This window comes from Mauremys reevesii, linkage group 3 (genome assembly GCF_016161935.1).
Source record: "Mauremys reevesii isolate NIE-2019 linkage group 3, ASM1616193v1, whole genome shotgun sequence".
Taxonomy (NCBI): Eukaryota; Metazoa; Chordata; order Testudines; family Geoemydidae; genus Mauremys; species Mauremys reevesii.
In genome coordinates, this window is record NC_052625.1 from 95,486,497 (window position 1) to 95,512,340 (window position 25,844).

General features: G+C 43.2%; 1 protein-coding gene across 5 annotated transcripts in view; it reads left to right on the forward strand.

The window, feature by feature from the left end:
- IPCEF1 (interaction protein for cytohesin exchange factors 1) overlaps positions 1-25,844 on the forward strand; it is an 81,565-nt gene that overhangs the window by 14,607 nt on the left and 41,114 nt on the right. For 2 of the 5 annotated variants that reach the window (XM_039528220.1, XM_039528221.1), the window contains exons 2-4: positions 15,121-15,172; positions 20,172-20,208; positions 20,841-21,010. In XM_039528220.1, the coding sequence (XP_039384154.1) occupies positions 15,149-15,172; positions 20,172-20,208; positions 20,841-21,010 (231 nt within the window). In that variant the 5' untranslated portion in view covers positions 15,121-15,148. Of the gene's footprint in view, positions 1-11,889; positions 11,963-15,120; positions 15,173-20,171; positions 20,209-20,275; positions 20,386-20,840; positions 21,011-25,844 lie in introns of those variants that run through there. The other 3 variants (XM_039528219.1, XM_039528223.1, XM_039528222.1) reach the window with 3 other exon arrangements.

The following is a 25,844-nucleotide window of genomic DNA, read 5'->3' on the forward strand; positions in this document are numbered from 1 at the left end:
CACGTGGCTGGTATCAGAGAAGATCCCTGCTAGCCAAACGCAAACAGCTCAGCGCCAATGCCCCCCCGCCCCGCTTGGCTAACTGCGGGGAGGATTTCTTTTCAGCCACAGGCAAACAGCCCAGTAGGAATGGCCACCTCTGAATGTCCCCTAATTAAATTCCCGTATCTCAACCAGGTTACCATGAATAATATCACTCTCCTGAGGATAACACAGCGAGATAAAGAACAGATGTTGCTTGAATGTCAGCAAACACCGGTACCATATGCTGCCAGGCTTTGCCATGCAATGATACCAGATTACTTGCTACTAACATGGCGTGGTAAAGTGTCCTACCATGGAGGACAGAATAAGGCTGCCCTGCCCAGAAACCTTCTGCAAAGGCTTTTGGAGTACCTCCAGGAGAGCTTCATGGAGATGTCCCTGGAGGATTTCCGCTCTATCCCCAGACACGTTAACAGACTTCTCCAGTAGCTGTACTGGCCGCGAATGCATCCCAAGTCCTCAGGGCAAATTAATCATTTAAAAATGCTTGCTTTTAAACCATGTTTTATATTTACAAAGGTACCCTCACCAGAGGGATACTGCCTTGGGAGGGTTGGGAGGCTATTTCAGTCAGGCTGAGAAAAAGATCCTGGATGTTGGGGAGAACGGTGTGCTGTGTGCTCTCTGCAAGCTCCTCCTCCTCCTCATCTTCCCTGTCCACAAAATCCTCAGGCATGGCTGAGAGTACCCCTTCCTCGGAATCCATGGTCAGGGTGGGGTAGTGGAGGCAGCCCCCCTTAGAATTGCATGCAGCTCAGCGTAGAAGCGGCATGTCTGCGGCTCTGCCCCAAAGCATCTGTTTGCTTCTTTGGCTTTTTGGTACGCTTGTCTGAGCTCCTTAAATTTCACGCGGCACTGTAGTGAGTTCCTATTGTGGCCTCTCTCCATCATGCCCTTGGAGAGTTTTTCAAATGTTTTGGCATTTCTTCTTTTGGAACGTAGTTCTGCTAGCACGGAATCCTCTCCCCATACAGCGATCAGATCCAGTACCTCCCGTACAGTCCATGCTGGAGCTTTTTTTCGATTCTCATCCATGTGAGCTCTGCATGGTCACCTGTGCTGATCAGCTCTCCACTCTGGGTAAACAGGAAATTAAATTCAAAAGTTCGCTGAGCTTTTCCTGTCTTCCTGGCGAGTCATCCGAGTTCAGATTGCTGTCCAGAGCAGTCACAATGGTGCACTGTGGGATAGCTCCCAGAGGCCAATACCGTCAAATTGCGCCCACACTAACCTTGATTCGAACCAGCAATGTCAATTTCAGGGCTAATCCCCTTGTCAGAGAGGAGTACAGAAATCGATTTTAAGAGCCCTTTATGTCGAATTAAACGGCTTCGTTGTGTGGATGGGTGCAGGGTTAATTTGATTTAACGCTGCTAAATTCGACCGAAACGCATAGTGAAGACCAGGCCTAAGAGGGCTTTAGCACCTTCGAGATCACAGTCCTGTTTCCCAGCAGGCCTCTGCTTTTCTGGCAACCCATTTAGGATTATCTTGAGGATAGCTGCAGAGTAAATTTCAGAGCCAGGCTGCCAATCAGCTCACCCACCTGAACTTGCAGCATGTTACAAGCCTGCAAGTGTGACGGCTGCTCACATGGCTGATATGCCGGGAATCCAGGGATCTCCAGACCTAATAGCATGAGCTGCTAGCAGGGGCGGCTCTAGGAATTTCGCCGCCCCAAGCACGGCGGCACACCGCAGGGGGCGCTCTGGCGGTCGCCGGTCCCGCGGCTCCAGTGGACCTCCTGCAGACGTGCCTGCAGAGGGTCCGCTGGTCCCGCGGCTCTGGTGGACCTCCCGCAGGCATGCCTGCGGATGCTCCACCGGAGCCGCGGGACCAGCGGACCCTCCGCAGGCACGCCTGCGGGAGGTCCACCGGAGCCGCCTGCCGCCCTCCCGGCGACAGGCAGAGCGCCCCCCGCGGCATGCCGCCCCAAGCACGCGCTTGGTGCGCTGGGGTCTAGAGCCGGCCCTGGCTGCTAGAGCTGGAGCCAAAGTGCTATAGTTAGGAGCTGTAACAGCTCACACCTTCTATGGATCAGCACAAAAGGGATCCTACACCGCACACTCACCAGTTGATTACACCAGCAAGTGCAGATAAAGGGTAGAAATATACCCTTATATACTATAGCCAGTCACCATAACAATTTGTTTTGTCCTGAGTGCTTCAGGAGTGGCCTTACCACCAGCATCCTTATTTCTTTGAATCTACTTTTTCCTCCTCCCCGTCTTTTCTGGGAGCCAGCTACTCGTGGAACTGCTTCCTTCAGACTTCCTCAGATGTGCGTGCACATGCAGCCTGTCTGCACATCTCCCTGCTGGATTGACAGCTCAGTAACTGGTTGCAATCCAGTCAGGATTATATCTATGGATCCTTTTCCATTTATGGTAGGATCAGTGAACCTTGCCCCAGTTTTTCTTGGGCCTTTCTCAAGAGGAGTCAGAAATCTTCTTTTTGGGAGACATCCATGTGAGGGGATTGAATCTCCTTCAACCTATTTGAAAACAAGGATGCTGGAGGTATGAAATCCTCTAACCAAGCTGTGTATAAATCTGTTAAATGCATTTCTTGCTTCCTTGATTTTATACCTGTCATAACCGTTCAAAGGGCCACTTATCCAGAGGGGATGACATCAACCCCTAAATATATCATTCTAGTTCAGGATGTAGGTACTCTTTGGAAAAACATTAATTGTTGATGATGCTTTAGTGCAGAGTTCTTGTCCTTTAAAAAACAAACTGGGAATCTGTAGTTTTGCAGCTGCTGTAGCGCATTTACATTTTGAAATGTTATTTAATTGCAGCCAACATAGGCCAGAATGCAGCTGCATCAACATAGGGTACAGTACATGGGGAATTCAAAAAGTGTTCACCATTTGGGTCTGAAGCTGGCTTGGTGGAACAACTGATCAGTCTAGTTGCTGACCTTCCTGGGTACAGGTACGCCAGAGAACATCTACAGATGATCCTCCATTTCCTTGAGATACAAATGAGATAGTAATTTGCGAATAGGGAAGTCCACACTAACCGAGAATGTATCCAGTTGCCAAAAGGATGACACAAAAGGTGTTGCTTCCTGGGTCCAGATGAGTCATCTGTTTTCAGATACATGGGGTTAAAGCTCATGTGGCTTTACCCTGTGCGGCTGTAAGGACCTTCCCCAGAGAATAAGAGATGACTCAAGGACTGTTATGTAAGACTATGACCTTGATATGCAAGTCAACTGCAGACATGCCTCAAGCATCATTATGGTTTGTTGTGATGAAATTGTTAATGATGATTAAGTGAAATCTATGGCAAAGTCTTTTTTTAATTTTATTTATTTATTTTTAATAAAGCTGTGGCTAGTTTAATGTCGTCTGTCAATTCATTATCTACTGGAGCATAGTCTTTCAGGCAACAAAAATATCAGCAGGGCTAAAGTTAGTGAGAAATCTAAGAATAGAAAACAAAAGTGAGAGAACTCCAAATCATTTGCCTACTTCCAGGTTGTTTCATAGCGCTGATTCTAGCCTGAGTGAAAAATGGAATTCCGTAGGCCAGTCTGTTTTATACCGTACACTTTTCTGAGCGGGAACGGAGCCATGCTGATTTTGGATGTTACCACAATACAAACAGAATCATGTTACATATCTAAAGTGTTTGTTCACAAACTGCAAGGCATATTCCCTCTTTCTGGATATCATCTGAGGGATGTGCCAAAAGCCAGACTTGTGCCAAAAGGACTAGAAATCAGCACATGCACTGTATTTTACAAGCTGGGAGATACAACTCAGACACTGTACCTTTTAAATTCTGCAAGAAAAATGTGATTAGCAGATTAGGGCTCCCCTTTGACAAGAGGATTGTGGGTACCTGTTTATTTCCTTTCCGTGTTTTTTTGATCTTTGACAGTGATATCTCTATTTTTCTGAATGGAGGCAGTAGCCAGGTGGAAATGATTGCAAGATATTTCTTATAAGTCACTTGCTGTGTTTCCATGCTAATTGCATCATCTATTACTCACATGCCACTTGGTTAATGTAGATCTTGTAAGAACAGGAGTAAAGAGTACTAATAATTTGTGCTGGTCTAAACTCTGCTTGCTTCCCCCTGACTCCCCAATGTGCAGAAATTTCAATAGTTTTTCAATATCAATGATTTCTGAAAATGAAAACATTCATCTTTGAAGAAATCCCACTATGACAAATTGGTTGTGTGCAGCTACTCTTGGTCTGCTCCTGCATATTGGCATTTTAGACTAGGGTTGCCAACTTTGGCTAGATGAATTCCTGGAGGTTTCATCACATGACATTACTTTTAATTAAGATTAATCTTTAATTCCTGGAGACTCCAGCACAATCCTGGAGGGTTGGCAATCCTATTTTAGACTGTTATGTTTTGTTCAGACTGTTGCTGACTTGACTGGTTCATGGTTATTACATGTTTTGATTGACAACTTACCAGCATATTTTGCTGCTGTTTCTTTTTTTCTGGGTTTTCTGGGGTACATTTGAGTGTCATGACATGGTAACAAGTGCTCCTGTTGTGCCACCCAGGCTGCTTGCAGGTCATTTCTGCTGTTGACTGGTCAGGGCCGGTGCAAGGATATTTCGTGCCCTAGGTGAAACTTCCACCTTGCGCCCCCCCCACCCCCCGGCCTGGGGATCCAGGGCTGTCCCTAGCTATTTTGGTGCCCTACACAGCCCCCCTGTGTGGGCTGGCCCCAGGCATCCACGGGGGGGCTGTGTGGGGCTCTGCCCCAGGCCTCCATGGGAGGGGGTTGACCCAAGACCTCCATGGGCGACAGGGGGGAGGGGGACAGGCCACAGAAGCTAGGGACACCATTCTTTACCCATCCTGGCTAATAGCCATTTATGGACTTCACCACCATGAATTTATCCAATTCTCTTTTAAACACTGTTATAGTCCTAGCCTTCACAACCTCCTCAGGTACGGAGTTCCACAAGTTGACTGTGCACTGCGTGAAGAAGAACTTCCTTTTATTTGTTTTAAACCTGCTGCCTATTAATTTCATTTGGTGACCCCTAGTTCTTGTATTATGGGAATAAGTAAATAACTTTTCCTTATCCACTTACTCAACATCACTCATGATTTTATATACCTCTATCATATCCCCCCTTAGTCTCCTCTTTTCCAAGTTGAAGAGTCCTAGCCTCTTTAATCTTTCCTTATATGGGACCATCTCCAAACCCCTAATCATTTTAGTTGCCCTTCTCTGAACCTTTTCTCATTCATTCATGCCCGTCACCCCAACCGGGGTATGGACCGCCAACAACAGATCTCCATAGTCTTCTATCCTGGGCCATTCGCTCTAGCTGGTTCCAGGTATAGCCCATTTTTTTGCTATCAACCTGAAGGTCGCGTCGCCAGGTATTTCTTGGGCGGCCTCTTTTCCGCTTGCCTTGGGGGTTCCACTGCAGTGCCTGTCTGGTGATGTTGGTTGGCTGCTTGCGTAGTGTATGTCCTATCCAGCCCCACCTTCTCCTTCTAATTTCTTCCTCTGCTGGGAGTTGATGGGTCCTCTCCAAGAGGTGGATGTTACTGATGGTGTCTGGCCAGCGGATCTGGAGAATCCTTCTGAGGCAGGTATTAATGAAGGTCTGGATCTTCCTGGTGGTTGTTTTGGTTGTCCTCCAGGTTTCAGCTCCATACAGTAAGACTGATTTCACGTTGGAGTTGAATAGTCGAATCTTTATTGCCAAAGACAGCTCTCTGGAGCTCCAGATGTTCTTGAGCTGTAAGAAGGCTGCTCTTGCCTTACCAATCCTTACTTTGATGTCTGCGTCTGTGCCACCCTGCTGGTCGATGATGCTACCTAGGTAGGTGAAGGACTGCACTTCTTCCAGGGGGCTTCCATTCAGTGTGACTGGGTCGTTGCTGATGGAATTGATCCTAAGGATCTTGGTCTTGTCCTTGTGGATGTTGAGGCCAACCTGTGATGACGTGGCTGCCACTACGTTGGTCTTCTCTTGCATCTGCTGTTTACTGTGCGAAAGGAGTGCAAGGTCGTCGGCAAAGTCCAGGTCATCAAGCTGGGTCCACAATGACCATTGGATTCCATTCCTACGCTTGTAAGTGGATGTCTTCATAATCCAATCGATGACGAAGAAAGAGAAGTGGTGACAACAAGCATCCTTGTCTGACTCGGTTCGCACCTGGAAGCTGTTTGTGAGCTGCCCTCCATGGATCACTCTACAGTGTATGCCGTCGTATGAATTCTTGATCAGGTTGACCACCTTTGCTGGGATGCCATAGTGCGAAGGAGCTTCCAGAGGGTCTCTCGATCCACGCTATCGAATGCTTTCTCATAGTCAACAAAGTTGATGTACAACGAGGAGTTCCACTCCATAGACTGCTCGACTATGATGCGGAGCGTTGCTATCTGGTCCGTGCATGATCTGTTCTGCCGGAAACCTGCCTGTTCATCTCGTAGCTGTGGATCGACGGCATCCTTCATTCTCTCTAAGAGGACTCGGTTGAAGACCTTCCTGGCACCGACAGGAGTGTGATTCCTCTATAGTTGGCACAGTTGCTGAGGTCTCCTTTCTTGGGGATTTTGATGAGATATCCCTCTTTCCAGTCAGCCGGAATCACTTCTTCTTCCCATATTTTCTCAAAGAGGGGGTACAGCATTTCCACTGAGGCATCCAGGTCTGCTTTCAGGGCCTCTGCTGGGATATCGTCAGGTCCAGCCGCCTTCCTGTTCTTCATCATGGTGATGGCTTTTCTGATCTCGTCTCTGGTTGGTTTATCGCAATTGATTGGGAGGTCCTCGTTGGCTGGGTCAATGTCTGGTGGATTTGGTGGTGCTGGTCTGTTCAGGAGTTCCTCAAAGTGCTCCGCCCATCTGTTCATCTGTAGTTCTATTCCTGTTATAGACTTTCCCTGCTTGTCTTTAACGGGACATTCTGGCTTGCTGAACTTTCCAGACAGTCGCTTGGTAGTATCGTACAGCTGTTTCATGTTACCGCTGTATGCTGCCTGCTCTGCTTCTGCTGCCAGTCCATCCACATAATCTCTCTTGTCCTTCCTAATATTCCTCTTCACTGCTCTGTGGGCTTCAGCATACTCTTTTTGAGCTTTGGCCTTTGCTGCTCTAGTCCTGCTGTTGTTGACTGCTGCCTTCTTCTTCTTTCTGTCTTCTATCTTTGTCAAGGACTCTGCTGTGATCCACTCTTTCTGCTGGTGTTTCTTAATTCCAAGCACTTCCTGGCATGCTGACCTAAGTGTGTCTCTCACTTTCTGCCATCTGTTGAGTACACTGTCTTCCTCTTCCTCAGACCGATCCTGTAGTACTGAAAACTTATTCTTCAGCGTCAATCCAAAATCTTCCTTGGTCTTATGGTCCTTCAGAAGGTTGACGTTGTACTTCGCTCTTCTGTCTGACGCGTCTATCCAGTTCTTCTTCAGCTTCAGCTTCAATCTGGCCACCACTAAGTGATGGTCGGACGCCACGTCTGCTCCTCTTCTAACTCTAACGTCCTGCAAGGATCTTCTGAACTTCTTGCTAATGCAGACATGGTCGATCTGGTTTTCTGTCATGCCTGCTGGCGATACCCAGGTACTCTTGTGGATCCGCTTGTGAGAGGAAAGATGCTGCCTCCTATGACCAGATTGTTAAGTGCACACAGATCCACAAATCTCTCTCCATTCTCACTCATCTCTCCCAGAGCATGGGTCCCCATGACTTGTTTGTATCCTGTGTTATCAGGTCCAATTTTGGCATTAAAGTCTCCCATAAGGATGGTAATGTCTTTGTCTGGGAGAGTCTCTAATATTTTCTGGAGTCTGTTGTAAAAGTAGTCTTTGTCCTCCTCTTCACTGTCATTGGTTGGAGCGTAGCACTGAACAACATTCATCTTAATCCTCTTCATTTTAGTTCTGAAGGATGCTGTGATGATCCTGGGACCATGTGCCTCCCAACCAATCAGTGCTCTCTGTGCCTGCTTGGACAACATGAAGCCTACTCCCTGTGTGTGGTGTGCGTCACTCTCCTCATGTCCTGAATACAGCAACAGCTCTCCTGTCAACAGTCGTCTCTGTCCAGCTTGCGTCCATCTTGTCTCGCTAATGCCTAGTAGGGTCAGGTTGTTGCTCCTCATCTCTGCTGCAACCTGCGCCGTCTTTCCTGACTCGTACATGGTCCTCACGTTCCATGTGCCGATGGTAATCCTCCTGGCTGCAAGAAGGGTGATCGGCTTAGTGGCTTCCTCGCGGCTTTCACCACCCAGTGTCATGCATCTTCGAGTTGAAGACCCTTCTTTTTCCAGGCTAAAAGTCTGTGTTAACTCTATTGTTGGCGTTTCTGTAGCAAGCTGATTTTTACAGGGTGGAGTTGCTAGCCCCACGCCCAACCCTCCTCCTTTACCCTGACTTGGGACAGGCAGATGGCCCCAAAGGACCTCTCTGGTGGAGTTGAACCTTTTCTAGTGCTAGAATATCTTTTTTGAGGTGAGAAGACCACATCTGTACACAGTATTCGAGATGTGGGCGTACCATGGATTTATATAAGGGCAATAATATACTCTCAGTCTTATTCTCTATCCCCTTTTTAATGATTCCTAACATCCTGTTTGCTTTTTTGACCGCCTCTGCACAGTGCCTGGACATCTTCAGAGAACTATCCACAATGACTCCAAGATCTTTTTCCTGACTCGTTGTAGCTAAATTAGCCCCCATCATATTGTATGTATAGTTGGGGTTATTTTTTCCAATGTGCATTACTTTACATTTATCCACATTAAATTTCATTTGCCATTTTGTTGCCCAATCACTTAGTTTTGTGAGATCTTTTTGAAGTTCTTCACAATCTGCTTTGGTCTTAACTGTCTTGAGTAGTTTAGTATCATCTGCAAACATTGCCACCTCACTGTTTACCCCTTTCTCCAGATCATTTATGAATAAATTGAATAGGATTGGTCCTAGGACTGACCCTTGGGGAACACCACTAGTTACCTCTCTCCATTCTGAGAATTTACCATTAATTCCTACCCTTTGTTCCCTGTCTTTTAACCAGTTCTCAGTCCATGAAAGGACCTTCCCTTTTATCCCATGACAGCTTAATTTACATAGGAGCCTTTGGTGAGGGACCTTGTCAAAGGCTTTCTGGAAATCTAAGTACACTATGTCCACTGGATCCCCCTTATCCACATGTTTGTTGACCCCTTCAAAGAACTCTAATAGATTACAGAGTAGCAGCCATGTTAGTCTGTATAGATTACTAATAGATTAGTAAAACATGATTTCCCTTTACAGAAACCATGTTGACTATTGCTCAACAGTTTATGTTTTCCTATGTGTCTGACAATTTTATTCTTAACTATTGTTTCGACTAATTTGCCCGGTACTGACATTAGACTTACCGGTCTGTAATTGCCGGGATCACTTCTAGAGCCCTTTTAAAATATTGGCGTTACATTAGCTAACTTCCAGTCATTGGGTACCGAAGCCGATTTAAAGGACAGGTTACAAACCTTAGTTAATAGTTCCGCAACTTCATATTTGAGTTCTTTCAGAACTCTTGGGTGAATGCCATCTGGTCCCGGTGACTTGTTAATGTTGAGTTTATCAATTAATTCCAAAACCTCCTCTAGTGACACTTCAATCTGTGACAGTTCCTCAGATTTGTCACCTACAAAAGCCAGCTCAGGTTTGGGAATCTCCCTAACATCCTCAGCCGTGAAGACTGAAGCAAAGAATGCATTTAGTTTCTCCGCAATGACTTTATTGTCTTTAAGTGCTCCTTTTGTATTTCGATGGTCAAGGGGCCCCACTTGTTGTTTAGCAGGCTTCCTGCTTCTGATGTACTTTAAAAACATTTTGTTATTACCTTTGGAGTTGTTGGCTAGCCGTTCTTCAAACTCCTCTTTGGCTTTTCTTATTAGACTCTTGCACTTAATTTGGCAGTGTTTATGCTCCTTTCTATTTGCCTCACTAGGATTTGACTTCCACTTTTTAAAGGAAGTCTTTTTATCTCTCACTGCTTCTTTTACATGATTGTTAAGCCACGGTGGCTCTTTTTTAGTTCTTTTACTGTGTTTCTTAATTTGGGGTATATATTGAAGTTGGGCCTCTATTATGGTGTCTTTAAAAAGCGCCCATGCAGCTTGCAGGGATTTCACTTTAGTCACAGTACCTTTTAACTTTTGTTTAACTAACCCCCTCATTTTTGTATAGTTCCCCCTTTTGAAATTAAATAGCACAGTGTTGGGCTGTTGAGATGTGGTGGGAAGAACAGGGATGTTAAATGTTATTATATTACGGTCACTATTTGCAAGTGGTCCTGCTATAGTTACCTCTTGGACCAGCTCCTGCGCTCCACTCAGGATTAAATCTAGAGTTGCCTCTCCCCTTGTGGGTTCTCATACCAGCTGCTCCGTGAATCAGTCATTTAAAGTATCGAGAAATTTTATCTCTGCATTTTGTCCTGAAGTGAAATGTTCCCAGTCAATATGGGGATAATTGAAATCCCCCACTATTATTGGGTTCTTAATTTTGATAGCCTCTCTGGGAGCCAGGGAAGTGGAGCAGATTGGGGCCGGGCCACTCCACTTACCATGCGGTGAGTGCAGGGTCGGTCAGGCCTGGCTGCAGTTTTCAGGGGAGTGGGGGCGGGGTGGAGTAGGGGCAGGAAGAGGCGGGGCTGGTGCGGAGCAGGGGCAGGGGCCATGGGGAAGAGCCGGGGAGCCGCCCCGTGGCAAGTCCCAGCCCTGCGGCTCCCCCGGCAGCTCCCCACCCCAGCTCACCTCCGCTCCGCCTTCTCCCCTGAGCATGCCGGTGCCGCTCCACTTCTCCCGCCTCCCAGGCTTGCCGTGCCAATCAGCTGTTTGGTGTGGCAACCCTGGGAGGGGAGGAGAATTAGAGTGCATGCCCCCCGCTACTTCCTGCAGGCAGCCCTCCCCGCGACCCCCTGTGCCCCAGCTCACCTCCACTCCACCACCTCCCCTGAGCGCGCTTTTTGGCGCCCCCAACCACATGGCACCATAGGCGGCTGCCTAGTTCACCTAGTGGTTGCACCGGCCCTGTGACTAGTGCTTCTTTATTTGAAGATTGGCGGCTGAGAGATTAGTACGGGGAAAGAACAGTAAAGTGTTGATGGCGGAATATATGTGCAGATCATGCAACTCTCTTTTGCTGCTAGGTTACCCTTGCTGCAGGACTGCTTAGGCCATGATAACATTGATATTTAGGATGGACTGCCAGAGCCCAAGTCCTCCTTTAGTGTGGTTGGGCAGTGCGTCAATGAGCATTTTTGCACTGGAGATTCTATTCTGTTTGAAGAAGAAATTTTTTGAAAACCAATGAAACCATACATGAGTTTGCATATTGTTTGCAGTGGTTGGCCCAGGACTGTGAATTTAGGGATGTTATGATAGTTGTGGTTAGGGACATTTTTGTGACCGGTGTAGCTGATAACTGCCTGGGCGAATGGTTACTGGTGGAAGATTCTAGAATGCTGACTCTTGATGCTGTAGTTGCTAAGAATGAGGCACTTGACGTGGTCCAGGCTGAAAGAGGTTCTATGTGTCAGGCTGCTACTACCTTTGTGTCTACTCTTAAACCATCAGCTCCTCCTCCTACTTCGGTTGCCCGGAGTCATACAATGCTACCTAAACCAGCTCCACGACCACATCAGGAAAAAGGGCCCGCTCCTCACTGTTACTGTTGTGGTTACATAGCCAATTTCGCTGCGAGCTCAGCTAGAACTGCTAAGTGTTGGGCTTGTGGGAAGGAAGTACATCAGGCCTACCCTTGTTATAGTGTACCACAGCACACTAAGTTAGTGTGCTGTGGTACACTATAACAAGGGTAGGCCTGAAATGAATACTCTGAATATGAAGCTGCATGAGACTACCTTTACCAGGGACCCTGATGTCACCTTTTAATCCGATCTTCTCAAGTGGCAAGGCGCTGTGGTTGGTATCCTGTATTGTAGAAATTAATGGTACACTGGTACTGAAGTTTAACATACTCCCCTTTGGGTTAGTTCATAATCTGGACATTTCTCTGACTACAGTGGATATAAAAGCTTGGAATTGGTATGCTTTGCGGACACTGGGTGAAGATGTATGCTCTGTGCTCTACAAATGCATAGCTTTGACTTCGAAGTTTTGCATTGTTAAAGGCCCTGTTGTGCAGATAGTCCCATTATTGTCATATGATCTGTGAATTTGCACAGGACACCTCAGGTGCATTTGTGTCGGCTAGATTAGAAGGGCATACCCAATGTATTGTTCAGATACCTCACCATGATTTATTTAACAGTGACGGTATTTTGTCCATGGGATGTGTGTATTTTCTGCAGTTGGATTGGAATGCCAAGCCCTTTGCACCGCCTGCATGTTGTGTACCCATGCACTTGTGGACAAAATACAAGCAGAACTGCAGTGCATGAAAGATAATGGTGGTATTTGGGATGTGGAAAGGAGCTCATCCACAGTGATTGTATACAAGAAGAATGGTGACATTTGACTGTGCACAGATTTTAGTGCACTTAATAAATAGGTGGAACATGAGCAGCTTTAATGGCCAAACTTCAAAGAGGTGACATGCCAGGTAAGTGGTTCCTGGGTTTTCTCTATGTTGGATTACTGATAGGTTATTGGCAAATACCTATGGCTGAAAGTTTGCAGCTGTTATTGACTTTCAACATTTCATTTGGGAGGTACTGCTATCAATGTCTGCTTTTTGGGTTTAGTCTCAGCTCCTGAGGTATTTTGGAGAGTGGTCTCTTAGCTCCTTGATAATATCCGGGGGCATGTTGCTATTTGGATGACATTCTTGTCATTGCTAAGACCCTTCCTGAGCATAATGGTATTCTGGACCAGGTGCTAATCCAATTCCAACAAGCTGTCATAAAGTTGAATGCAGCTAAGTTAAGTTATGCAAAAGATGCTGTAGACTTTCTAGGGCATTCTCTGTCAGCCAATGGTTTGAAACTGGCATGTGAAGGGGTACAAACTGTTGCTTTCCTAGTGGTACCCACTGATCATAAGGGTTTACATTTGTTTCTTGGCCAACTCAATACATAGGTGGTCGTGCTTTGCCCCATTTTAGTATCCTTGCAAAGCTGCTGTGAGATTTAACTCAGGGCCTGGGCCAGGTTGGTCTGGACTAAAGAGACAAATCAGGCTTTCTGAAACCCTGCATCAAGTCCTTTGTCAGATCCAATCCTGTGCTTTTTTTGATCCAAGGAAACCTGTAGTGATTCAAACTGATGAATGCAATAAGGAGTCGGGTGACATTCTGCTCCAGGAGGAACATCTGGTTCTATTTGCATCTCGTACTCTCACCCCACTGGAAGCAAAGTATTCCCTGACTGACAGAGAGTTCTTGGCGATGTTTTTTGCTATCGTATGCTTCAAAGTCTACTTAGTGGGAAGATACTTTACCTTAGAAACTGATCATTTGCCTGTCATGGGCCTCTATCATAAGACCATTGACCTGCTGAAAGTGAGGCTGTAACAGTAGATTATTCAATTGCAGGACTTGACTCAAGTTAACTAAAAAGTCTATGGGACTTAGATGCCTATGTGCAGTCGTTTTTGGAAATGGGATTTGGGCTCTCAAGTTACTTCACAATGCTTTTAAAATTTTTACCTTCAGTCAAAGTCATAGCAAAGATTTTTCTGAAACCAATTTCAGACACCTTAGCATAAATGGCCCCTATTAGCCATACAGAAACTTTTCCTTGACAGTTACCTAAATCTCTTATCTTTCACTCATAGGCTCAGAGTGATCTAAATCTGTGTAAAGTCTCATAATTACAAAAAAATTAATGAAAAATTATGGGAAGACCTGTCACATCACAGTAATCATCATTGTCAATTGTTCGTTCAGTTATTCCCTTGTTTTCTGGTTCAGCATTTGATGCTTCTGCTTTAATTTGCTTGTATAACTAAGATGTTTCCTCTCTTCCTGTTTATACTTGGATATGACTTCTAAACCTTGACATTCTTTTCTATAGCATCTCTTATTATTAATATATTTCTTCCGATTTAGCTACTTTCATCTTTTTAGTTTGGTTTGAAACTGTTGGGGGCCAGACTCTGTATATATGTATTTTTCTGTTTACTGTTTTTATTTTCAAAATAAAACAAATATTACATATTAAGAATGGCATATCTTTTAAATTCAGTTTTAGACAGCACAGGAAAAAAGTACTAATTATAGAGTTCCCTGAAGAGTGACTATATTTCCTTACATTCTGGCTGCTGCTCATTTAAACAAAATACTATTTTCTCTAAACTCTCCAGTTTACTGAAAGACTCTTTGCAGTCCATTATTTTTGAGGGATTGGTTTTCTAGTTCGTTAGCTGGTCCTAGTAAAGTTATTGTGGCTTTCTTCTGTCTGGCAAGTTGCTTTGATATTTTCCCTGACACAAATATTCCAGGGCCCAAAAGAATATTGCTCTCCAAAATCATACTGAGTCTGCAGTTGATATTATCTAGACTGGTGGCCTAAACCCTGGAGAGAGATTCTCTCTTTGGAAGAGATCCCCTGCTGGACTACATCTCCTATAACACACCCTGGCCAAGGACTTAATATTGCACTGCTTCTCCCCACCAAAAGTAGACACCAGGATGGCTTATGGGAGATGTAGTCCAGCTGGGGATCCTAGCCCATAGAGGAAAATGGGGACATGAGGATCAAACTAAATTCCTTTGACACGCTACCCCATTTTTGGCCAAAGTCTTTAGTCTGAAAACTACATTTCTGATGAAAAGTTTAGCATTTTTTTTATCAATTCTTCATTTTAATAAAAAATTTCTACAGGGAAAATTAGTTTTAGACCAGCTTACCCATTGCCTAAAACAAATTTTAACCTTGAGCTTTTATATTGCGCATCTTGAAAAGAGACTCGATGAAGCTAGACCTCAGGTCCAGATCATTATTTTACTTCTCTGCTAGTAAAGTTACATCATATACAGCACCCTTATGTTTGAAGAACATAACTTTTGTAAACTTAGGCAATTTAGAACATTTTTGAAAACTATTTTCCCCTTTCACTGAGATTTATGTTGTAAAAGTGTGGCTTAGATCTTAAATAAACATCTTTTTTCTTTGTTGCAGCTTTTCCCCTTGGGTTTTAGAATCCTACATGGCTGCTGATGGGAATGCTCTTGTAAGTATATCTCCAATTTTAGCTAGAGCCATTAGTCACAGGATGGGCTGAGGGAAGTACCCTACTTGTGTGTGTACTTTTGCTCTCCAAAAAGCTGAGGTCACGTTCACTCTTTAAATAAGTCCTTGATTATTGATTGGGCTAGCCAATGAGATTGTTACAACCTGGTCCAGTCCTGCTTTCTGGAGGAGCACCAGTCTGTTTTGATTGGATCCAACAGCTGAGTCCCATGTGCTTTTAAGCCCATTGGGTCTTGGTAGTGACTCTGGTCACTATTCCTGATTCTGGGTCTCTCTGGCACTCTCTCAGGTGCAGATCCTATGTCTGACCCTTCTTGGGCAGTGGTCTCCCACCATCTGGTAACCTAGACCCCAGAACCAGTGCATCAGCCCTCCCAAACCTCCAGTTGCTTAGACACATTCTCTCCAGAGATCACCTGGTGTGGGAGCTCTGGTTTTCTACTTACACCCTTCAGGTATAACATGGCAGTAAAGCACGGAACACAGGCTTAGCAAAGGAATATGTTATATATTCATTCTCATACTCTCACTCATTGCTATATGTGGGCTTGGGAAGGAATTTCACCCAGATCATAGGCAGTGACCTGGGGGATTATTTGCTTTCCTCTGCAGCGTCTGCGTGCAGGTCACTTGCCAGGATGATATGGGTATTTCTCACTTAATCATTTCTCTACCATTGTGGTTCCCTCAGGCACTGGTGCACCTTGGGCTCTCCTATTCTCTACTTGCAGCACAATAGTCTAGTCTCCTGTGGGCTGTAATACTTTGACCTCATTTCAGTTGTTGGGTTAGTGTGCGGTTGCTGGGTGGTGTTGATGGCCTGTGCTATACAGGAGGTCAGACTAGACGATCTGGTGGTGCCTTCTGGCCTCAATCTCTAACACTCTACCATTAAAACACAAGAGATTTACAGGCTGCCTTAAGGTCTAGTCTACACTTAAAATTTAGATCGGTGCTCAGGGGTATGAAAAATCCACATCCATTAGCATTGCAGCTATTCTAAGAGAACCCCCAGTGTAGACTCATCTATATTGATGGAAGAGTGCTTCTGTTGCTGTAGCTAACATTGTTCAGGGAAGTGGTGTTCCTACAGCAACAGAAAAACCCCTTCCATTGGCGCTAGGCTGAGTCTACACTATGGAGCTATGCTACACTATGGAGCATACTCATAATCTGTCCACCAGATGTCAAGTTTCTGCTACCAAATTAATGCTTGAAGCCACACCAAAGGCTACCTTCTAGATGGAGGTTGAAAATACAATGTGATGTTCACAAAACCAAAATGGAATTTGTCAGTTGACACAGACATATCCCTCAAAACATCACATCTCTATAAGTTCCTGCCTGTTGATTGGGTCAGCCAGTGAGAAAAGTGAATGTGACCTAGTTTGAGCATTGTGGTTTCATCAAGCTACATCTAGTGCATATATGTATTTGCACTCCGTGGGAGGAGCTCTGGATAGTAAACCATAGGTTTGCAGTCTACATTTAGATGCAGAGGTTCCAGTATGCCACAGTCCCATCACTGTCCACCACATTCCTGATGTGTAAAACTATAATGAAAAAAATTCCACTATTGTCAACTGCAAGCAAAAATCAGAAGTCAGGCTGCACAAAATCATGAGTGGCTTAAAAATAATGAGATTTTTAAAAATTAGATTTGGTTTATTTGCCTTTCTATTTTGGGGCCATTAGGGGATTCATGTTTTCATCTTTCTTCTTGGAAGGATAATGAAAACTGAGATTCTCACATAAATTGGGTGACTCCAGGAGCTGGGGCTTTAAGAAGCATACCAAATATCATGGCACTCATGATGAAATCACAACAATCTGACACACCAGAGTCTTGTATTGTTCCAGACAGTGCACTTTTTGTAATTCATACAGTCTCTTTTGACATGGGTGCTATACCACTGGTTTGGACCATTAGTTTTATTGATTATGGTTGGGTCTGTTTTTATACTGATTTTTAGCTGCTTCTCATTGTCTTGAAAAACTCCTTGTTAAAGGGATTTGTCTCTTGGTCTGAAGTTAAACTTGCAAACCAGAAAAACCCAAATGGCTCTTTATTGATGATTCCTTGTGCTACCCACCTGAGTATCCTGAATTGAAAGATTCCCTACACATAATGGCCATATCTGGATATCCTGAAGATGGGAAACTTCAATCTGATTTTTGGAGAACCATTTGTTAGTACAACCCAACATCCTGTGTGTTTTGTGACAAGCTGGACCTAAATATTGCAAGTCTCTGGATTCTTTGTCACACTGCAGACTGCAAGTTTAGTGGTAGATTAATTTAAATTTTAAAAAATGGAAGTTTCAATGATATTATGTATTTGAATAATAATATATTCAAAAATATGAAGATGAGTTTAGTGAGTACAGCTGCTTTTTCCCCACATTAAATTTATTAGCTTTGGGACCAGGATAGGTATCGGAGCTGAAATTCTGGAGTACAATTCTGTGAGAGTGGGGAGATTCCATGACAAATTCCACTGCTGCAGAGTCCCGGACTACAGGGCCCCTTGACTGTGCTCATGACCTGTTAGGAATAAATGGAATATTTCTTACAGGAGAAAAAAGAGCTCCTGCTCTTATTTTTATATGATTTTATTAACAAGTAATAAAGAATAAAGTGAAAACAGAGCACACTAATCACAGGCTTTATGTTTTTCATCTAACAGAAAAGTTCATGGCTTTCTGCTACTAGAACCATGGACATTGGTACCAGAAGTGTATATTAATTCATGGTGACTGCAATCCATGCCCAGATCTGGGGATTGCTGCCACCATTATATTTACCAGTGATTTGTTCCGTTCAATTATAACTTATACGTGCAATGGGGATTCTGTCGCTTCCCTTCAGACCTGTCTATGGTCTAAGCTATTTTGCTTTAGCTCAGTGATAAAGGTTGTGTATTAGCCGGAGAGCTACTTCTTCATCAAATAGTTACAGAGAGCCACATCCTGTCACTGTGTTGCAATCTTACCATCATGACATTTCATTAATCTGGATTTAGACGATGCGTCATCTTTACAGCATCATAGCGTCATTCCTACTACCTGGCTTCTGCATAAGAGGTGTTATTTCGTCTTTCTCTTTCTTCATCCCATCCTAATTGCTAGGTAGGAGGTATTGGGTCCAAGGAAGTAGTCCTGGCAGCTCTTACTATCTTCCTATGGGCTCAAGCCTGAGTCAGGTACAACTTCCTTTAGAAAGAAGACTTCAGGGTCAGCCCATATGGGAGTGGGGGAACATTAGTGGCTCCCATTTAGCTGGTCTAGTTACTCATTGTTTTCCTTGATCTGTTGCCATGGAGCATTTCCTGAGAAAAACACCCAATAGACTACAGTATAAATAAAAATAATACAGAATATGTGATGAGTAACATGAGTCTGGTTTCATTCACTCTTGGCAAAGCCATCCACAAGTGAGGTAGGTAGGTCATCCCAAATAAGCATCAATAAAAACTTTCTGGTACACAGTTATGTATGTGTTACCTGTGTTACAGAGAAAAATATTGAGAAAATGTTTAAGGTTTTAAAAAAACATGATTTTGATATTTTTTGGTGTGTCCCTGCCACTCTAAAGCCAAGCGTCTTAGTTATCATGAGTTCAACTGTGGAGCCGTGAAAACCTCCCCAAAGGTCATAAAATAGCTTTTCTGTCCCTAAAGATAATATAACTTAAAAAATGAATATCTTGGCAAGTTAAGTGGTCAAAGATACATTATAGTCCTTTGTTACATAGTTCTGCAATTTATCAGATGAATATCACCTCTGCATAGCTGGGTTGTGTGCATAAACAAATATCAAAATACTAAGCTTGTAGACATCATTTTTCACTAAGAAGTATGAATGTTTTAAAAGAATAACTATTATTGTCTCCATTTTATAGATGGGAAAACTGAGACAAAAAGCAGTGAGTTGCCTTGTCTGAGGTAACACAACAGGTCAGGGGAGAGCTAAGAACAGAACCCAGGACTTTTGATTCCTAATTCCCTATTCTCCGGACTCCTCTTCATATAGTTTAGGTTACGTCTACACTGCACAAAATGGCGTGTTCTTAACTTGGTTTAGCTAACCCATGTGAACTAACTCAGACTAAAATAGCAGTGAAAACACACAACTCAGCTTTTAATTTGAGTTGGCAGCTCAAGTTCAACCTCGCTCCCCTGTAAGTTTTAACTCAAGCTGATAACCCTTAGTTTCATTTCTCTATTGTTCAGTAAGGCAAATGTATTTTCTATATTATAATGTTGGATAAAATATACTATATGTAAAATATGCAATTGAATGCATATAATTAAAATACATAAATATATGGGATAACATAATCAACTAAGCATATTTATACATCAAAATTAGGAAAATCAGCCAAATGTGGACAATATTTTTTTAATATTGAGACACTAGCCTCCTCTCTGTAACATATTTTGTCAACATCTTACTCATGTAGGGGGTATATGTGTACTAGAAAGAAAAGAAGGGGGAAAAGCAGTGATATTTTTGTTTTTATTATTTGTTTACAGTAATGCCCACAATGTGCTGAGAGCTCAGTGATAACAAAATACCTGACGTATTTGTCACCCTTACATGTCAGTAATTATCCCTAATAAAGGCAATGAGGCTTAAAATGTTGCAGGCTTAACTTTTCTTTTTCTACTTCAGAGAACATTATACGATTCAGCTAAAAAGCAGTCAGAGAGAGGCTGCCTGTGGGTGTGAAACAGGAAGCACTAGTGGATAGATTCATATATATAATAGTGCTACATTTGTTCTTGTTCAACTGCACATACATCAGTTTTAATTAACACATTTTATGCTTCAGCTAGTAGCTTCCCTTTAGCTGCAAGTGGGTTTTTAGATTCCATCCTCCGTATAAACACCACCTCCTCCAGTCGCCCTCAGTCTTTCTTTACAAATGTTGTAACACAATCTGAAATTTCCTTTCTTTCCTTCCTGCATTTCTTGCAGGTTCCCTTGCGTCAGAAGACCAAACAGAAAAGTCAAGGTAACAGATCTTTTCCCTCCTCTTCTGTTCCTCTTTTTTTTTTTTAAATGTATCTTGTTCGGGAGAGGTCGAGGTTTTCATACCGCTGGTGAAGGACTGTTGTTTAAACTCTGCTTATTTTTTGCATCGATTCTGAAAGAATGACAGCATGCTGTTCATTTGGACTAAGCCCTTGTGGTATGTCAATAGACACAGAGCTGGAGATTCTAGAGTGAGAGAAGGAGAGAGAGAGACATGCAGCTTTTCATTTAGTTGAAAGCTAGTCCTCTCTAGCTGTGACTTAAATAGATCTATTCTTTTCTAATGCAGTTGTAAGAAGGAGGAGACACATTTTTATCTAGTATGTTTTATTTTACAATAAGTCATGTCTTATTTGTGTGCAGTTATCTTTAGAGTAATCAGTAATTTATTTTCTGAGAACCTCTTCTCGTTTTATCTTTGTACATTTAGAATGCCTTTTAAATGAATGTGTCTAACAGACATCATAAAACTGACTGACCATCTGACTTCTGTGTGCATTTTAAGAGACACTTGGATGACTCTTAATATAGCAAATGTAGATGGACTGATATATTTAATTTATTTAGTACTGTACATTTAAACAAGCAGAACCATTTATTTTAATGGCACAGGGATTGTTATTATGAGTCGACGGAGGATATCGTGCAAGGACCTGGGACTAGTTGATTACCAGGGGTGGCTCTACAAGAAAAAGGAAAAAGGACCTTTCATTGGCAACAAATGGAAAAAGTTCTGGTTCGTGCTGAAGGGGTCATCGTTATACTGGTACAGCAGCCAATTGGTGAGTACAATAAACTCCTAACTGTGTGTGAGTGACTAAGCAGGGACTACAGGCACTGGGAAGGAAAGGATTGGGGCAGATCTGAAGTGTAATCTGGAGATGTATAAATGATCAGGCTTATTTAGTTTTTGTTCAGCCTTAAGATTTCTTGCAAAATGAGCAAATGCTACCACATTTTTTGGTTCTGCAAGCACTTGTGAAATACAGTCTGTTCCTTTAAACCTGGGTGTTCTTTATAGGCTCCACTGTCATTTAAATGCTGGAAGGAACTTGCCAATTTAAGAAGCTTACAGGCACTTACTGGCAAGGAAGGGACAGCACTCTCCTCATGTTCTCAGCTGAACTAATTGCTTAATTTTAATAAGGGGACTTGCTTATTTCCCCCACCTCCAGTTTGAACCTTGCTTGACCTGTCTTTTACTCTCCTTTTGATATTGGTGTCTGATAGGAAAGCTGGTGTCAGAATTACAGCTTGGCCAGCTCAGTATTGTGTTATCTCTTGTCTTTCTGTCATCGCATCCAGTGTCTGTAACTAAACTGTCATATGTCCTGTTAATTTGTAACCTGCTGCTCTGGGGTGCCAATGATAAAGGGCCAGATTTGGAGTGTTTCAAGGGAGAAGTACACTGCACTTCAACTCAAGAGTCAGATTTCAGTTCAGAGGATGAACTTTCCCTAAAAGAGCCTTTCTATTTATGACAATCCTCTGCTTTCTCCAGACATTCCCTCTTCTATTACAATGTGAATGGGAAGCAGCCTATGATGGAGACAATGAGCAGTCCCTGGATTTCTGTGATCAACTGAAATAAAAAATAATTAGAAATAAAAAAGTTTCAAGGAAGCAGAGATTAAATACAGCATAATTGTCTTTCTATTGGCATGGTCAGGCAATCTATACTGCAACCAATCGTCCAGAGCCAGTCCTGTTTAGCTAAGATGCTTTACCTGGATGTTTAATGAAAGATTATGGCTTGTGTGCAAAGGCACTGCGTGTACTGGAGAGTGAATACACCTGTTTTAGACTTTGTTATGACCCTGCTTCATTAGGCAGGGCTAGCATCTTGAATTTGCTGACCAGAAGGATACAAGTTGGGGTGTTTGCCCCTCCCACTTACACCTGTTTCACTCATGGATCTGGCACAAAAGCTCCTACTGTATTTTTTTTATCGACACCTGCATTGAGGGAGCTCAAAATTTGGAGGGGTCAAGGGATTAGGTGACTAGGAGAGCAGAGTGGATTGGATCCATGAAGTTTAATCGCTGAATAGTGAATGATTAACTTTTCTAAATGCAAATAGCTGTTCTATTGAAAAAGGGATGTCTTGGGCCCAACAAAGGTGTTACTGAAACCTTTGTTTACAATTGCAACAGTAAACAGTTAAGTGTGGTCTGGGATTTATTGTCAAGTAATCACTAGCTTAGTTACATTGTAACAATTACAGTTAATTTTTTAAAACCTTTTATCAAAGAAAGCTGCTAAAACATTTAAAACGTAAAGTATTAAGAAAGGTTTTCATTTTAACATCCCGTTAGCTGAGGAGTGTTCTTTTATAGAGAGAAACCCCTTTCCAGGGCTCTTTTTAGATGTTACTAACTGTTCTCTTAGAGGAAAAGAGAAGAGCGTTGAGGTGGTTTGGAGCAGTTCTTGTTGCTGCAGTGGTCATTGAAGTCCAGTCCTTCTTTCTTTAAGATAAAAAGAAGACAGACACACGAAGAGAGAAGAATAACAAAGATAGAAAATGCAGCTCCTGACTCTGCTGTTGAATCTGACTTTCAGCCTTGTTACTGGAGAGACATGGGCATAGCAGAGCTTTATCAATCACTCTGAGACACGTCAGACTTGGCCTGCTAAACAGACTCTTTTTGGACAGAAAGTAAAAGGAAAGCAAGAGATAGGAAAGGGGAAAAATAAGACTGGGAAGGAAATGGACATGAAGGAGCGAAATGCAAATCTCACATAGCAGGTGGAGGTGTTGATATCATCAGTTTCCTTTCCCTGGCTTGCTCTGTTCAGGTTTCTCTCTTAGGATCAGGATGATCAAGGCCCAATGGTATAATGGTAGATTCTGGGGTCTGAGGAGATGATGCAGATGGAAGCCATGGTGATAAAGTTGTCTCCTTCCAGTCCATGTCTCACACCCCTGATTGTCACTGAGTGACCCCCCAGATAGACCATGTCCAAAAAGGGGTGGCTACCTTATTTAGTTAACCATTCAAAACACATCTCGGTGATTTCAACTATAAACATTTCCTCTCATTTTGAGACTCTTTCAGCTCATTGTCATAACAATCTGCAATTTTATGCCAGGAGCCTGGAAGACCCTTCATCACCGTTGTTTAATGTAAGCAATCCAGTTTGTACTGGTCCATTTGTCTCCACCTTTTCTTGATGTTATAAACAATTTTATGTAACAGGCTGAGTTGGACTATTGTTACCTTGGCCTACTTAAAGTACAGGCCTCTGCCCAACGTAGTTCTAGACAGTGCTCAGCAGCATCACACCAACGAAAAGGTGTTAAAGGAAGAGGAAGGCTTTCTCGCTTACCTTTATTAGGTCAAAGCCATCCCAGGTGCAGTTTGATTAATTTCAGTTGAGTTACCCTAGGGCTGTATTTGGCCCATCGTATTTTATAGCCTAGCGAATATTTCCACCTCTTCATTGATGTTTAGAAATGCTTGTTAATGCCTTGGTCACTTAATCACGCCTGCTCCTAAATGCTAGTGCCTGAAGCAGAATAAAGGTGCAGTGTTGTGGACCAGTATATAATAAGATTATTCTGGTTTCTTATTGACTTGCTGAAAGATATTATGGACCCAATTCACCTGCATGACACCAATTTTTATACTGATGCAATTATATTACCATCAGTGGAGTTAATCCCGACTTACACCAGCGAAACTGATGTAAGAATTGTGCCCTATATGTTTTAAAGATCATTAGAATATTCTGTAGTTTCAACAATGTGGGGAGATCAGCTGCTGTATGTCAGGCTGGGAGGATGCAACAGAGTCACTTTCCACTTTAGCATCTAAACACTCAACTCAGATTACTATAAAAAAGGGCCTATACACGATGATCCTCCTAGACATTGACACACTAGTGAAGAGTGGTGGGGGCGGAATCAAGCTGAGGTCAGATGAATGAATTAAGTCAGTGACCTTGGCTATCTGTGGTTCTGTATGACCACTTTCTTTATTTTAAGAAACAAGAAGTTTTTTAGCTTTCTGTAGATGCTACAGTCAGCCAGATACTGAGAACGGTAGCACAGCAACAGCAGTGTGGTGTTGGTGGCCTTTTTCTAGTAAGGCTGGAGAAATATCAGAATCCACATTTATATTTTCTCAAGTTTTAGGGTGGGTATTCTCCACCATCCCCAGTGGATCGCATGCTCTTGATTAAATCTACCCTAGGGCTTCAGAAGCTCTGGAACTCTTTGTAGCTCTGGCTATTGTGCTCAAATCTTGGGTCTTCCATAGAAAGGGAATGGGGAACAGATGCATTCACGTCTCACCAGCAGTGTACCAGAAGACAGCAGCTGGGCCATCTCAACAGAAACAGTGTCAGATTTGTGACCTTATTAAAAAAGGATGAGGAGAGGCAGTTAAGGTAGTCAGGGAGCACCTTGGGAGAAGGAAATTGAAAAGGATGTGATGGGGTTGAAAAGTGTGAATGAGAACTGATTTGGGAGTAAGTGGGGCAATCTTAATAAGTTAGTCTGATTAGCTCCAAAATGTCTGAATGCGTATCCAGACTGAACTCCGGACATCTTTGAGAGTCACTGTTTGCTAGTCTCTAGTTCCCTCTTTTTGTTGCTGTTCTGTACAGATGGATGCTTCTAAATTGAACATTTAGAAAGGACATTATCAGGTTCTGCCTCCCCCAAGCAGTTTTAGTTCTAGTCTGGAGCATTCATACTGAAACCTTGTGAGTGGGGCGTTACTTCTGCATAGCAGGAAAAAAATGAACACTAATAATTCTGGTGCTAGACTCCTGTTTCATCTCCTGTCTGTCTCACATGTGCACCTGTGATTAATTGGAAAGTGGGAGACTAATCAACTGTTTGTTGTGTATCTCTAGGATTACTTGTGTGACATTCAGTGGATGGACAAAAATTGCAAGTTCCCTTGTATAGCAATGCACATTGTTCAAAGTCTTGATCTCTAACGCTGTTTCATGAGGAATCAGCTTAGAAAAATCTTCTGATGAATACAATAAAAGGGGGTTCAGTTGATGATGGACTTAATATTTATCCTTAAGTCTTGGTCTAACTAATTGTGTTTAGGCCCTTTGGCACTGTCGAAAAGTCATTGCCTTCTGCTGACTGTTTGTTGGACTATGAGGTTCCTTGCAGGTCTGGATAAACATTACAAAAATTATCCACAACTGAAAATCTTAGAATGTACCAGAGAAGCAGAACATTGAGTAGACATGGAGGCTGTACTCCTCACTCATGCCTGCAAATGGTCCCCCCGCAGCCACAACTGAAGCACACTCATGAGGCCACAGAAACCAGTTTGTGCTATCAGTGGATGAAGTGACATCTTCAATCTCCAGCACTATCAATTTCACACTTTTCCCCTGATTGCTTATGTTCTCTTAAAAGTTAAAACTAAATTGTGACCTGGGGTAGCCCTCGCTGGAAATGCCAAGGTCAGGGCAGGCTGCAAAAGGGAGAGCAGATACTTCCAAGATTGGTGGGTAACACTGAAGTTAAACTCCACAACCAGTCACAAACCGTGCTTCTGATTCCCCCACACCGGTTATCAAGAAGCAAAAAAGAAATCACACAGCCCCCTTCGTTGCGTTCCAGTTCTCTGGCTCCCAGCCAGCACC